At 39.9% G+C, this 13,614-nt stretch overlaps 1 protein-coding gene across 2 annotated transcripts in view; it reads left to right on the top strand.

The window, feature by feature from the left end:
* AP3B1 (adaptor related protein complex 3 subunit beta 1) overlaps positions 1-13,614 on the top strand; it is a 199,117-nt gene that overhangs the window by 29,584 nt on the left and 155,919 nt on the right. For both annotated transcript variants that reach the window (XM_063295553.1, XM_063295554.1), the window contains exon 2: positions 12,488-12,563. In XM_063295553.1, coding sequence (XP_063151623.1) covers positions 12,488-12,563 — 76 coding nt within the window. The remainder of the gene's footprint in view (positions 1-12,487; positions 12,564-13,614) is intronic.

The raw sequence follows: 13,614 nt of genomic DNA, 5'->3' as shown, positions 1-13,614 counted from the left end.
AAATATAGAAATACAAGATAAAAGGCAAGAAATTTTACTGTTTGATTGATTGATCGATTGAGTTTATATGGCCATCCATCTCACAAATGTTACTCTGGGTGGTTGTCATTAGCACTGATGGTGAGCAGGAGGGGGCCCCTATCCAGGGGGGAAAACCCATGCGTAGTAGCAAGAATTTGAGCTGTCATTCAAAGAGACACAGAACAGACCCGCCTTGACTTTTGGGGTTTATCTGTATGGGTTTTCTCACGCTTCTTCAGTTTGTTAGGATTCTCTGTCTACTGTAGCAGTAATAAAACACTAGAGACCTATTCCTCGTCTTGGCGTGGTTCCTGCTTGTCAGGACAGTGGTGTACAGTAAAAACAAAACAGTAAAAACGCATCTTAAAATAACCATTAAAAACAAGAAACATGCCTATAACACAGGAGAGTGTTTAGACACTCATAGATAATAAAGCCATGTTGCAGGTTCCCTGTTCCTAAGGAACCCTCAGGCCTGGAAAAAACATGTCTTGAGAGATTTCCAGAAGGCCAATAGGGTTGGGGCTAACCTCACCTTGGGGTGGTGGTGGATAATATTCCAAAGGGTGGGTGCTATGGCAGAAAAGGCTCACCTCCTGGTTTCTGTCAAATGGAGCTCTTTGGCAGACAGGACCCATAATATGCCCTTCCTGCCTTGCATGGGTAGATGTAATCCAGAAGAAGTGGGCCGGGTAGATGTAGTCCAGAAGAAGTGGGCCCTCAAATGCCCTGGCCCCATGCCAAGTAGGGCTTTAAAGGTCAAAACCAGCACCTTGAGTTGGACCCAGAAGCAAACTGGCAACTAATGCGGCTTGCAGAGCAGAGGTGTAACGCGTACCACTATAGGGGCACCCACAACTGCCCGTGCCGCCTCATTTTGCACCAGTTGAAACTTTTGAATACTCTTCAAGGAGAGCCCCATGTAGAGTGCATTACGGTAGTCCATTCAGGAGGTGACCAGGGTGTGAGTAACTGTGAGCCAGAGCCTCCCAATCCAGGAACAGGTGCAACTGTCACACAGCTTGAAGTTGCACAAAAACAACAACTGCCACCTTAAAGCAGGAATCATGAGTCCAGAAGGACCCCCAAGTTGTATACCAGGTCTACTTGGGGCATTATCATAAGTAAGTAATGTTTGAAAACTTGGCTAAAGTAGTGACTTTAGCCCCTTTTGAAGAGCTTCCAGTAGCAATCTTGAAATCATTTGTGTGTTCGTAATTTAATAGAAATGCAACCTGCAAAATAAAATTAATAATACAGTTTATAAGATTGCTGAAATTTGAAAAGAAATCTTGAAGGTATCATACTTGGAATTATGAGCAAGGCTTCTTTTTCCCCACTTTATTTTGGGGACTATGTATTGAAACCATAGACAAATAAGCTCACTTACATAATTTGCTTGTAGAATTTATCTTGGAATTATTTGGATAAATGCTGATTAAATTGTGTGAATTTTATTTAAGGATTACATGTGAGTGATCAGAATAACTTGATTTATCTGTTCTGACATCATTGTTACTGTTATTTATGGCCATCCACTTGACATGTGACTCTGGGTAGCTAACAGTTAAAAATATCCATAAATAAAAACAACTAAAAAACCATATTCCACTTGGGGTGACTCAGAAACATTAAATCACCACACCAACATGGGTTCATCCAGCAGACTGGCCTACTGCCCAGGGCCAGGCTATTTGTAGTTGTTGTTTGATAGTAAACAGTGCAGTATTCTTTTCTGTGATAAATGGTTTCTAAGGTTGATTTGCCAATTGGTTTTCTCCTTGAAGCAGTAAGCGTTGCAATCCACAATATTTGGATATCCAGAGTGCTTTTTACTGCAACAGGAGCTGCATAATTGTTTGGTGGCTTTGATTTTTTTCATATTTTAGGGCAGTCTCCTAGGTAAAGGTAAAGGTTTCCCTTGACGTAAAGTCCAGTCGTGTCCGACTCTAGGGGGCGGTGCTCATCTCCGTTTCAAAGCCTTGGAGCCGGCGTTGTCCATAGGACACTTCCGGGTCATGTGGCCAGCATGACTCATGGAACGCCGTTACCTTCCTGCCGAAGCGGTACCAATTAATCTACTCACATTTGCATGTTTTCGAACTGCTTGGTGTGCAGGAGCTGGGACGAGCAACGGGAGCTCACCCCGCCGCGCGGTTTCGAACCGCCGACCTTCCGATCGACAGCTCAGCGGTTTAACCTGCAGCGCCACCGCGTCCCTAGGCAGTCTCCTACTCTGCATTTAATCCTTTTGTTAAATACAGTGCAAATACTTAAACTATATTTTGCTAAATTTGTGGTGTGAATAGAATGCGGAGTTTTTCAAATTTAATGTGGCCAAAAAAAAAGGACTTTTACCAATAAGTGGTACTGTTTAGTTCTTTGAATGCTCTGATAACTATGGAATGCATTTCATCTGGCCTTGGGCATAGCTGCATTTCTCTTGTTTCCCTTGAAATGGCATGTTTGCAGGTTGAGAGTATTTCTTGACTTGGGTTAGTCAGTGCCTAGCTGCTAGCTGCTAGTACATTTCTCCATCTTTGTTTTACAAGATCTTTCCCAGAAATCCAGATTGGATTTCCATCATTAATGTTCTAATGTAAATTGAGCAACTCTGAGACTTTACATTGGGCCCCTACGGATTATTTGACTTGTATCCCACCTTTCCTTCAGAACCTCAAGGCAGTGTACATAGGGAACTCTCTTCATTTTATCCCAAGTGGAACAAGTCTGTGAAATACTCTGAGCTAAGACGGAATGACTGGGTCAAAACCATATAGTACTTTTCCATGGCTGAAGGTAGAGTAGACCATGGATCTCCTCAGTCCTAGTTCAACATCTTAACCATCATGTATGACCTTGGGGGCTGGGGGGACAAATGACAAAACGTCACAAATCCATCCCTTCTGTATGTGCATCATGAACTCACAGTCATGTATGTAAAGGGTGGAGCTTCTGTCATGTTTCAATTTGATGAAACTGCTGGATTCTGGAGATATCTCCTCTAATTGTCTTAAGAATGAGCTTTATAGGAAATTAATCTTCCGAAGCGTATTTTAAAATTTATACATTTATGTTTATATTGTACAGATTGTGTACATGTATAGTTTGCCTGGAAAATGTTACTTTAAATATGAAGAAAAGAGTATTTGGCAGTGCTGTCAAAACTTAAGTGCAAATGTAGTATCTTCTCTGATAAGGCCCTCATGCCCTTCTCAGAAGAATCTGTCTGGTTGTTATCAGTGGAGTATTTTATTAACTGATAGATTGCTCAGGTACATCTTTTTCTTTTAGTTTTGAGTTCACATTTTTTTTCCAGCCAGCTTCATTTTGGGGTATAGTTCTTGGCAAGTTACATAAGGTTAAGTGTCCATTGGCCTTTTAAAAAAAAAACACCTAATCTCTGATCAGTTTACTTCTAGTATAGATAATACAATACAGGTAGTCCTCAAGTTACGACCGTTTGTTCAGCAACTGTTCGAAGTTATGATGGTGCTGAATGAAGGGACTTATGACCGGTCCTTGAAGTTCTGGCTGTTGCAGTGCTCCTGCAGTCATGTGAACAAAATTTGAGTGCTTGGCAACCAACTCACACTTAAGACCAGTTGCAGTGTCCTGCGGTCACGTGATTGCCATTTGTGACTTTCTGTGTCAGCCTCCCACAGTCAGTGGGGAAGCCAGGGAAGGTCACAAGTTGCTTGGGTAAGTCTCTCCTACCCCTAGCCTTTCTTCACTTGCTTGCTTGCTCGCACGCTCCACACCACACCACACCTTCATTCCCCCCTTCGCTCACATACACCCCACACCCTCTTTCTCTGGTCTCCCTGTGCTTGCATGCACGCATGTCATGCCCTCTTTCCCTGGCCTCCCTGCGCTCACACACACCCCGTGCCCTCTTTCCCCACCTCCCTGCACTTGCACACATGCAGGCAACCCGCACCATTTCCCCACCCTCCCTGCACTTGCATGCACGGACCCTGTGCCCTCTTTCCCCGCCCTCCTTGCACTTGCACACACCATGCATTCTGTTTCCCTCGCTTTCCTGAGCTTGCGCTGCATTGCAGCATCCTCTCCCTGAACTTGGTGCGTGGCCTCTGCTGGGCCTCCCAGAGCCTCTCCCACCCCTTCAGCACCCCTGCTGTCTCTACCTGGGACTTAACGACTCATGCATCTGGGATTACGACAACGACTGGGACTGCCTAGATTGCCTTTTCTAAGCAATGCATTCACGTCACGTCATGCTTTACAACCATATCACTTAGTGACAGCAATTCCAGTCCCAATTGCAGTTGTAACTCAAGGACTACCTATACGTTTTGGATTGTTTTGTTGGCAAAACCAGATTGAAACTATGTCAATTGATTCAGAATATAGCAGCCAAGAATTTTGACTGAAGCCAGGAAAGTAGATCATACTATTGTTCACGTCTTCAACAATTTTTACCAAGCTCAAAATTAGGTTCTTTTCTGATTACAGTGTCTAAATGTCTTAGGCCCCTTAATAATTTAAGAAATTTAATATGAACTTTTTAATACTTTAATAATACTTTAAGATGAACTCAGAGCTCTGTTTCCTTGAAAGCCTTTCTTCAGATCTTTCTGTTGCTTAATGGAGCAGGTAGATTCTAGAATGAGCCCTTTGTGGTATTGTATCCAAAGTTTAGGAAAACTGCTATACAAAGATATGTCAGTGTAAGTGCTTTATTTCAGTAGGTTTTTGTGCTCTTGCTACTTTTCACTGTTGCTGCTTGGTGCTTGTTAATAGATGAACATTTGTAGATTTCTACAGTATTGGATTGTTGGATGGATATTCCATAAATAAAGTGCAATGAGTTTGCTAATGTGATTAATTTATGATATAGCAATACAGAATTACACCACAAGATGTCACTCAAATAGCTATGGTATGATAGTAGAAAATTAAATTTGAGTCTTGTAATTATATCACTTCTGAATAGGCTTTGCACATGCACAGATTGCAGCATATTGTGAAGCAAAATTCATTTAGAATGATAAAACTATGGTTCATTTGCTGTAGGAAGCATTGCTATAACTAATAAATGATTTTACAGAAAAAATTAGTATTTTTACTACATTAATAGAGCATCAAATCTTATTGGATCTCAAGACAAACTTTCACTGCAGTATTATAATGGATTTAACTGACATTCTCAATTAAATATCTCTATCATTTTAGTTAACTAAGTCTGTATTTCACTGTATTATTAAAAAGCAGTGTGCCTTTTTTTTTTTTTTACTCTTTGCTACTTAATTCTTTAATAAACATACTGAATTGAGAGCTAAACTCTGGACTCTGTTTGCTTAGCCTGGAGAACCGTCTTTTTTGTGGGTCAGATTGCAGATTAAATGTGCATCTGGTTTTGAAGAGGTTGAAAAAGTTTTTTTCCTCCTCTCTGTGCACAGAACAAGGCTGAATTCTCATATGTTGAGGGTCATGATGTATTAGCTTTTCTTAATTATTGTGAAGGAATGTAGATCTGGCCTTAGAATGGGGGAGAAATAAGTGAATTGTTAAGAGGAGATTTTTGGGAAAGAATCCTGAGAAAAAGAGAAGCATGAGAAATTCAAAATAATCTCTCTGTGATTTTGCTTAGTGTAAGAAGGGGCAAAGAGAAGCTCTTAACAGGCTTTCAAGATTCTGTTTTCCCACCCTACAACAATGAATAACATCCCTGGAATCCCTGCTACGCCTGTTTCTTGACCTTGCCTCCATTGAAAGGCTAATGGTCACATAGCTGGTATCAGTACAACTACCACTGAGATATTCATCAGAAAGATTTGATAGCATCTCTTATCTCACTAACTTGAAGCGCAAGCTCCTGTTTGTTACAATTGCCCATTCATAGGCTTTTAAAATAGGAGTCTTCCTTATATAGTACCTTAAATTTCAGGCTACTGATAAGGTCTTTGGCTTCATGTCTGCCTGTCTAATAATGTATGTATGTGTCAGCCCCACCAGGTAAACCAGACCAGAAAATCATCTCCACAGGAAGGGTAAAACTACTTTTATTGAGAATAGCTATAATAACAGAATCTTTCAAGTCTGATTGTGCTGTACCTCCTCCCCATCTTATAGTTCTGTGAATTAGGGAGGTGTTTGTCTGAGCCTCTTCTGTATGTTTTCTGTCTGTTGTGGACTTAAAATATGTTTTACCTCTCATCACTTTGGTAACGGATCTCATGGATCTCTGTCAAAGTTGTCTTCCTTACTTTCTACAATAAGCAGAGTCTTTGGAGCAAATTTGATGTAAAGACGAAAGCAATCCTTCAGATAACAAGATGTCAATCACCTAGAGATGTAAAGTTCATTTGAATTGGAACCAGAAACACATTTCTAAACAATCCAACATATGTCATATTAGTGCTGTGTACTCCCAGCTGTTCTGCCCCTACCCCATCCAAGTTGTACTTTTTAAAATAATAATAATCAGACTTTAATATGTAGAGCATATAACAATAGTCTGTCAAGATTGTTACTAAATATAGGTAGAAAAACTAGAACCATTGTTTCTTGGTTGGTCTGTCTATTGCCATGCTAAGCTACTGAAAAGTACTTCTAACTGTTGGGACTTATTCTTCTACTGATAACGATGGTCCAGGAAGGTCCCCAAACTATAAACTCCTCCTTTTGGAGGAGTGAAATTTCTTCTAGCATCAATTGCAAGCCTTCCTCCAGACTGAATGATTCCCCATCCAGAGTGTTTCTATCTTTCTGGATTAAGTTTCAGCTTCATCCATCCTAAAATAACCTACAGGCACTAATTCAGGAGCTTATTTATTTATCTATTTGATTTCTATAGCTGCCCTTCTCAGCAAGTGACTCAGAGCAGCTTACAACAATAACAACTATAAAACAATTAAAACAATTTCAATTAAAACGATTAAATTACAGAATAAATGTACATGGCCACCAAGTAAGCAGTGCATGGATGTTAATATAACCAAGAAATGGGACCATTCACACGTTAGGGGCCCCAGATCCGGGCACATAACCAGGTCTTCACGGCCTTATGAAAGGCCAACAGGGTCAGGGACATCTTAATCTCTGTAGGGAGAATATTCCAGAGGGCAAGTGCTACGGCTGAGAAGGCATGCCTTCTAGTTCCCGCCAGCCGACATTACTTGGCTGATGGGACCTGCAGCATACCCAACCTACTAGATCGAATTGAACAGGCAGAAACAGTCTCTGTTATCTGACAGGTGGAAATGAGAAGAGGCGAATGGAGAACTGTCATTTGCAGATTTGTTTTTTCAATTCCATTTTTCCTGTATTTTAAAATATATGGGCAATATTATGTCAGCATAAATATTAATCCTTGTATTTGGTAATTTACACTGTACCTAAATGCTATGAGTAGGGAAGTATCTTTAATAATATTAAACTTGTGTGGCTTGGGTGAAGGAAATAAGGAAAAAATATCTTGCTAATTATCTAATTCTCTCTTCTGCTAATTATACAGAATGGAGTGGGGTAAGAGAATCAGTTGTTTCAAACAATTTTATCTTGATTGAAAGTCTTAGCTGATCATGGCCATTCTTTGCATGCTTTTAAACTGCACTGGCTTCTGAATTATTTAGCTTTATATTTTACTATTTCATAGTCAATGCCAGTGCCATCTCTTACTTAACATTTTTCTAGAATCCAAAATGCATTATAGTCCTGTTAATTTCATGTTAAGATAACCTATAACTTCACTGTGGATATATCCTACATGTTCCCTAATGATTTTTGTTGAAAAACTAGAATAAGGTAACAATATAATAAGAATGATTTTCATTTTTGCTGTGTCACACTGTTTGTTGAAGTTGGCTAGAAAGATGTGTTTCTGTTAGGAAATGATCGTTGATAGAGCAGACATTTCCTTAAAGTGAAGGGAGTTGGTATCCTGTTACTTCATAATCATACTCCGCTCTTGGTGCTGATAAGTCGCTTTCACTTCAAGAGTGCTTATTTCTTTTTGCTAAATTTGAGGCCTGGAACAAGTACTCTTCGTTAGATAAATTCAGGAGTGCTGCTTGCAAGCATTACATTTATTCTTGAAAAAGCAGTGATGCTCAATGTTACTCTAAAATCAGAGCCTAGTGAGGAAGAGAACAGGATTACTAGCATTTCTGCTGAATCATATGAAGAAAATCTTTCTTTGTAAGTATTCTATTAAGTGAACTTAATTTTATTCTTTGCTTGATGACTTTTCTTTCAGTTCAGTTCTACCTTTGAAAGCTATATAATAATGTTACTCTGCAGGGTGCACAGACCAGTGGGGTGTGCCTCAGACTCACTGCTACTTCTGCTCTGCTCTAGGCAATCTCATTCTCGCCCAGCATTTGGACATGAACACTGCATTTATTTTGGTTGAATGCTTCTGCTGCAGCCTTGCAAATTCCCACCCTTTGCATACACTCTGAGGAATTAGGTGTATGAGAAGCGGGGGGAGATGAGAGAAAGAGCTAGCTTCTGTTATAGCAGCACAGTTATGGAGGAGATCTGTTGCACTGGTGGCAGATTGGTGGCTTGGGCCCACAAAGCAACTTAAGTTGCTCTTGAGAGGAGGAAAGGAGGGGATGAGAGGGAAAAAGAGAAAAAAATACTGTCTCTTGCTCAGTGTATTGTGGATTATGTAGAGAGCTAAGTGAATGTATGCTGTGCAAAACTCTCTATACTGAGAGGCTGTGGCGTAATTTTCTACTTCCCGTTACAAACTGAAAACATACATAATTTAAAACCTCACAGGCAGGCATCTCCTTCCAAGGGATTCCTAGTAATTATTATTACCAGTCAAGCTGTGATAACCCTCTAGTCCAGGGTTCTCCAAAGTGATCAATATCAAGCACGAAGGGGTGATTGGACTATCTAAGGGGTCGTTGTTGTTGTTGTTGTTGTTATTCGTAGTACTATTGGTTAAAGTAGTATTTATTAAATTATTGTTCATATAATAAATGTTTGGGGGTCAATGAACAATCTGAAACTTCATGAAGGGGTTGGTGAACTAAAGAGTTTGAGGACCCCTGCTCTAGTCTGTCCCCTAGTCCTACTAATTAGGTATTCTCTCTTCAGCCCTGCAGTTAGAAAAATAGAACAAACAAAAAACTGTATGATAAAATGGATGCAAAACTTAAAGAAACACAACAATGGGAAGAGTTGTGGACTGAATCTATAAAATTTACACCACATTATAACCTAAAGGAAAATTGGTACAAAATGTTTTACAGATGGTATACAACTTCATCAATTATATCTAAAATAAACAAATGTTGGAAATGTCATGAAACAGAAAAAACATTTTATCACATGTGGTGGAAATGTAAAAAAACTCAGAAGTACTGGAAAGACATACATACTGTATTATAATATAAAAAATCTTGGAATTTAAATTTGAAATGAAACCACAACTTTTCTTACTAGGTAAAACCTCAGAAAAAAGCAACAGGAAACATAATTTAATGAGATACCTGCTTACATCAGCAAGAATAAACTTTGCTCATTCCTGAAAGAAAGACACAATTCCAGCAATATCTGATTGGAAACTTAAACTTGGAGACTACGCAGTGATGGCAAAACTTACAGTACACACACACACACACACACACACACACACACAAGGTTTAACTAAATTTATGTAAGAATGGTTACCATACAACACATCTGCTCATGTAACACTTCTGCTGCTTGAGCTGCATTGGGTGCTGGTGTGCTTCCAGGTCCAATTCCAGATGTTGGTTATGACCTTTAAAGCCCTTCATGGCATGGGCCCAGGTAACCTGAGGAAAAGTCTCATCCCAATTACATCGACTTGTTCTACCCGGTCTGGCAGGAGAGGCATGTTACGAACCCCGACTGGTGGGGCCCAGGAGGAGAGCCTTTTCTGCTGTTGCTCCCGTCTTGTGGAACATTTTGCCCCCGGAGGTGGGGCTGGCTCCCACTCTTCTGCCTTCAGGAAGAGCATCAAGACCTGGCTCTGCCAGCTAGCTTGGGGATCAAGGAGTGATAGGCAGCCTAGACATACTCTCACTGATGAATGGGGTAGGGAAGAGAGTGTAGTGTGACCATGTTAATTAGAGATGGACAGATCTGTCTAGATTGATCTTGTTCAGCTCTTTATTTCTCCAAGTTAAATTCCTTCAGTCTTATTTCTATGCATATTTGTGATTAAAAATTCAGGAAAATCTGCTCCTGTTTTCATGTGGGTTTCTCCTAATGCATGTGTTTTTTCCCCACGTTTTTCCTAATAGGTACATTCTGTCCAGATTAGCTTAATTGAAGATCAATGCGGAATGGCCCAGGTTTAATTCCACATGTCTCCAAATAGGTCTGAATCCCTAGAAAACTGCAGCAAATCAATCTGTGCAGTATGAGGCAATATGGACCAATGTGGAGTCCTTGGTGCTCTCTGAGCCTTGTTGTTTTCTTGCAGACATTTCATTGCCAGACTAGGCAGCATCTTCAGTGCAAAGAGGGAGTGGGCCTTGCTCTCAGTTTATATATGGTGGTTTGCCCTGCTTGTGTTGGTAGGGGTGTTGTTCTCTCCTTGGGAGTTCTTTGATTGGGCTGTTGTTTGCTGCTTGATTGATTGCCTGAGTTAATAGTTCCTTGATTAGGGTGTATTGTGCTGTTTGATGTTCATCTGGTGTTAATCCTAGTGTTGATTTTTTGCATATCTAGGTGTTTATTGCTGGCCAGGGAGTGTACTGGTCTTTTGGTTTTTCTATTGTCTCTTTTGAATGGTATGTAAATGTTGCTTACCTCTATGTGTCTGTTGATGGCTGCTTTGTTCTGAGTGCCAGGCTTCCAGGAATTCTCTGGTGTTTTTGGATTTGGCTTGGTTTAGGATGCTCACGGTTTCCCAGTTGAAACTATGGTTGAGTCTGTCCATGTGTTGTGAGATTAGGGAGTTCTCATTGTGTCTTCTGACTGCTAGTTGGTGTTTGTGGATGCGCTCTGCTAGTCTTCTGCCTGCCTGTCCTACATAGTGGCTGTTACAGTCTTTGCACTGTATGTTGTAAATAACTCCTGTTTTTTCTTCTTGGGCTATTGGGTCTTTTGGGTTGCTTAATAGGCTTTGAAGAGTTTTAGTTGGTTTATGTGCTATGGTGATGCCATGTGGTTGAAACAGTCTGTGGTGGGGTGGGAGGAGCAATAATTCTTCCTGAGGGTGGCTGGTACCGTAGATCCCTCCCCAATGAATGAGATCCTCGCTCCTTGGATTTTGTATTTATTTATTAGTATTTATTGGCTGTTTATATTGTAATTTATATTTTTATGGTTTTAATTGTGGATTTTATTGTAAACTGCCCAGAGTCCCCCTAATTAGGGGGAGATGGGCGGTGTTAGAAATTTGAGAAATAAATAAATAAAATTTTCTACTAATGCTACTATTTATTATTTTGGAAAGTTATTTAAGTAAAGGTAAAGGTTTCCCTTGACGTAAAGTCCAGTCGTGTCCGACTCTAGGGGGCGGTGCTCATCTCCGTTTCAAAGCCTTGGAGCCGGCGTTGTCATAGACACTTCCGGGTCATGTGGCCAGCATGACGACTCGGAACGCCGTTACCTTCCCGCCGAAGCGGTACCTATTGATCTACTCACATTGGCATGTTTTCGAACTGCTAGGTGAGCAGGAGCTGGGACGAGCAACGGGAGCTCACCCCGCCGCGCGGTTTCGAACCGCCGACCTTCCGATCGACAGCTCAGCGGTTTAACCCGCAGCGCCACCGCGTCCCTGGAAAGTTATTTAACTTTGTCTATTATTCTTATTTTAAATAAGTTTGTTTTGTTGGTTATTTTGAATCCAACATGTATGTACATGTATAAAATGCCTATTGAAGCATTACACTAAATGTATTGTAGGATTGCTGTCCAAAGTAACTTTGGGGATGCTTGCCAGTCTTAAGAAAAACAGATGCTATACCAGTTGGAAAGAATATATATATCCAAGTTGGAAAGAATTACTACAGTGAAATGATTATCTCTTTACCATTTTCTTTTGAAATATTGTAATAGTCAAGCCAAATCCTGTTGGAAATATATTAATGTGGAATTAGGTTTCTAGACTCAATGGATTGTGTAATTATTTGTCTTTTGTGTTGAATTCATATTGTCATATTTTGTAAAAAAATACAAAATAAAAATAATACATTTATTGCATGTTTGGTTTTATTACTCTGAGAAGATAGCTAGACCATATTAGCTCTTCCCTCATATACTATTATTACTATTCATACGTCATAATTCATTCTTATGTATGCTTTATATGCTTGATTTGTTCTACTAGGGAGGTGCTTAATATCTCCCCAAAATGGAATTTGCAACAGGTTTTCTTTGGATAAGTTTCAGCACTGTTGAAATCCTGACATGGTGTGGCATGTTGGGTTCCTTTTTCGTTTTCATGATTAATAAGTTCACAAGCAGGTTGTGATGCAGATAACTTTCATGTTCATTTTTTCTTTTATAGAAATGAAGATCTCAAGCAGATGTTGGAAAGCAACAAAGATTCTGCTAAGTTGGAGGCTATGAAAAGGATTGTTGGAGTATGTTTGGCATTTTAATACATATATGATACAATTTGCATCTTTTTCATTTTGAACATCTATACAGATAATAATTATTAAATTTACATGCCCCTTGATTCCCAGTGACGGGGGGTGGTTTACAAATGGTTTAAAATATTAAAAACAACAAGAGACCAAAAATGAAGAGCGAAGATGGCAAAACCAGAGGGGAACAAAGGAAAACATCCCACATTATCTAAAGGGGGCTCGCTCATCCTTGCCAAAAGCCTGAGCGAAGAGCTGGATTTTCAAGGCTCTTTAAAACACCAGCAGGGTGGGTGCCATTGGAGTTTTGTGGGGAGCCTTGTTCCAGAGGGCATGTGCTGCTACAGAGAACGCTTGCTTCCAGGGTTCCAGTAGATAGCATTGTTTAATTGACGGAGCCCACAGTGTGCCAATTCTGCCTGATTAAATCAGCTGGCATTTTTTATCAGTTTTCTTTTCCCCAGTTACTGTTCTGAAGAATCTTCTGGAGCAGATTTTCAGGAGAATTGAAAATTAGTTCAGTCAATGGAATCCTTCAGCTATAAATTAAAAGCCTTCTAGAAATGAAAGGAGCTTTTCTGTTCACAGGAAGCCATATTTGGATCCAAACTGGACTGTTACACATCTTGTTAAAGACTATTTGAAGCATCCCAAGAACATAGATCACATTACCCCAATCTTGGCATTCTCCTCTAGGTGCTGGTTAGGAAATTCTGGCAGGTCTCTTTTTCATTCTTATTTTTCCATTCTTCTGGACTGCCAATAGACTCCCTGTGGATTACAGTGTCTGAAGTTCAAGTCCACATGTTGTGTATGCCAAGATTTGGAAAAACTGAAGAAGATTTTGAGTAGAATTATATAGAAATACATGATCAGAGGCCAGATATAAATAAACAGGCTTACATCCAGCAGTTTACAAAAAATGCCAAAATGGATTTAAAAATGGTTTGTAAAATTATAATATACATAAATAGGTACATATTGATTATACAACATTAGGCAAAGCACAGAAAAGAAATAGTTGAAGAAATTAAGGCATGATGTA

Source organism: Candoia aspera, chromosome 2, assembly GCF_035149785.1.
Source record: "Candoia aspera isolate rCanAsp1 chromosome 2, rCanAsp1.hap2, whole genome shotgun sequence".
Classification (NCBI taxonomy): Eukaryota; Metazoa; Chordata; class Lepidosauria; order Squamata; family Boidae; genus Candoia; species Candoia aspera.
The sequence above is the reverse complement of the archived record's forward strand: the minus strand, read 5'-3'. Positions and strand labels throughout refer to the sequence as shown.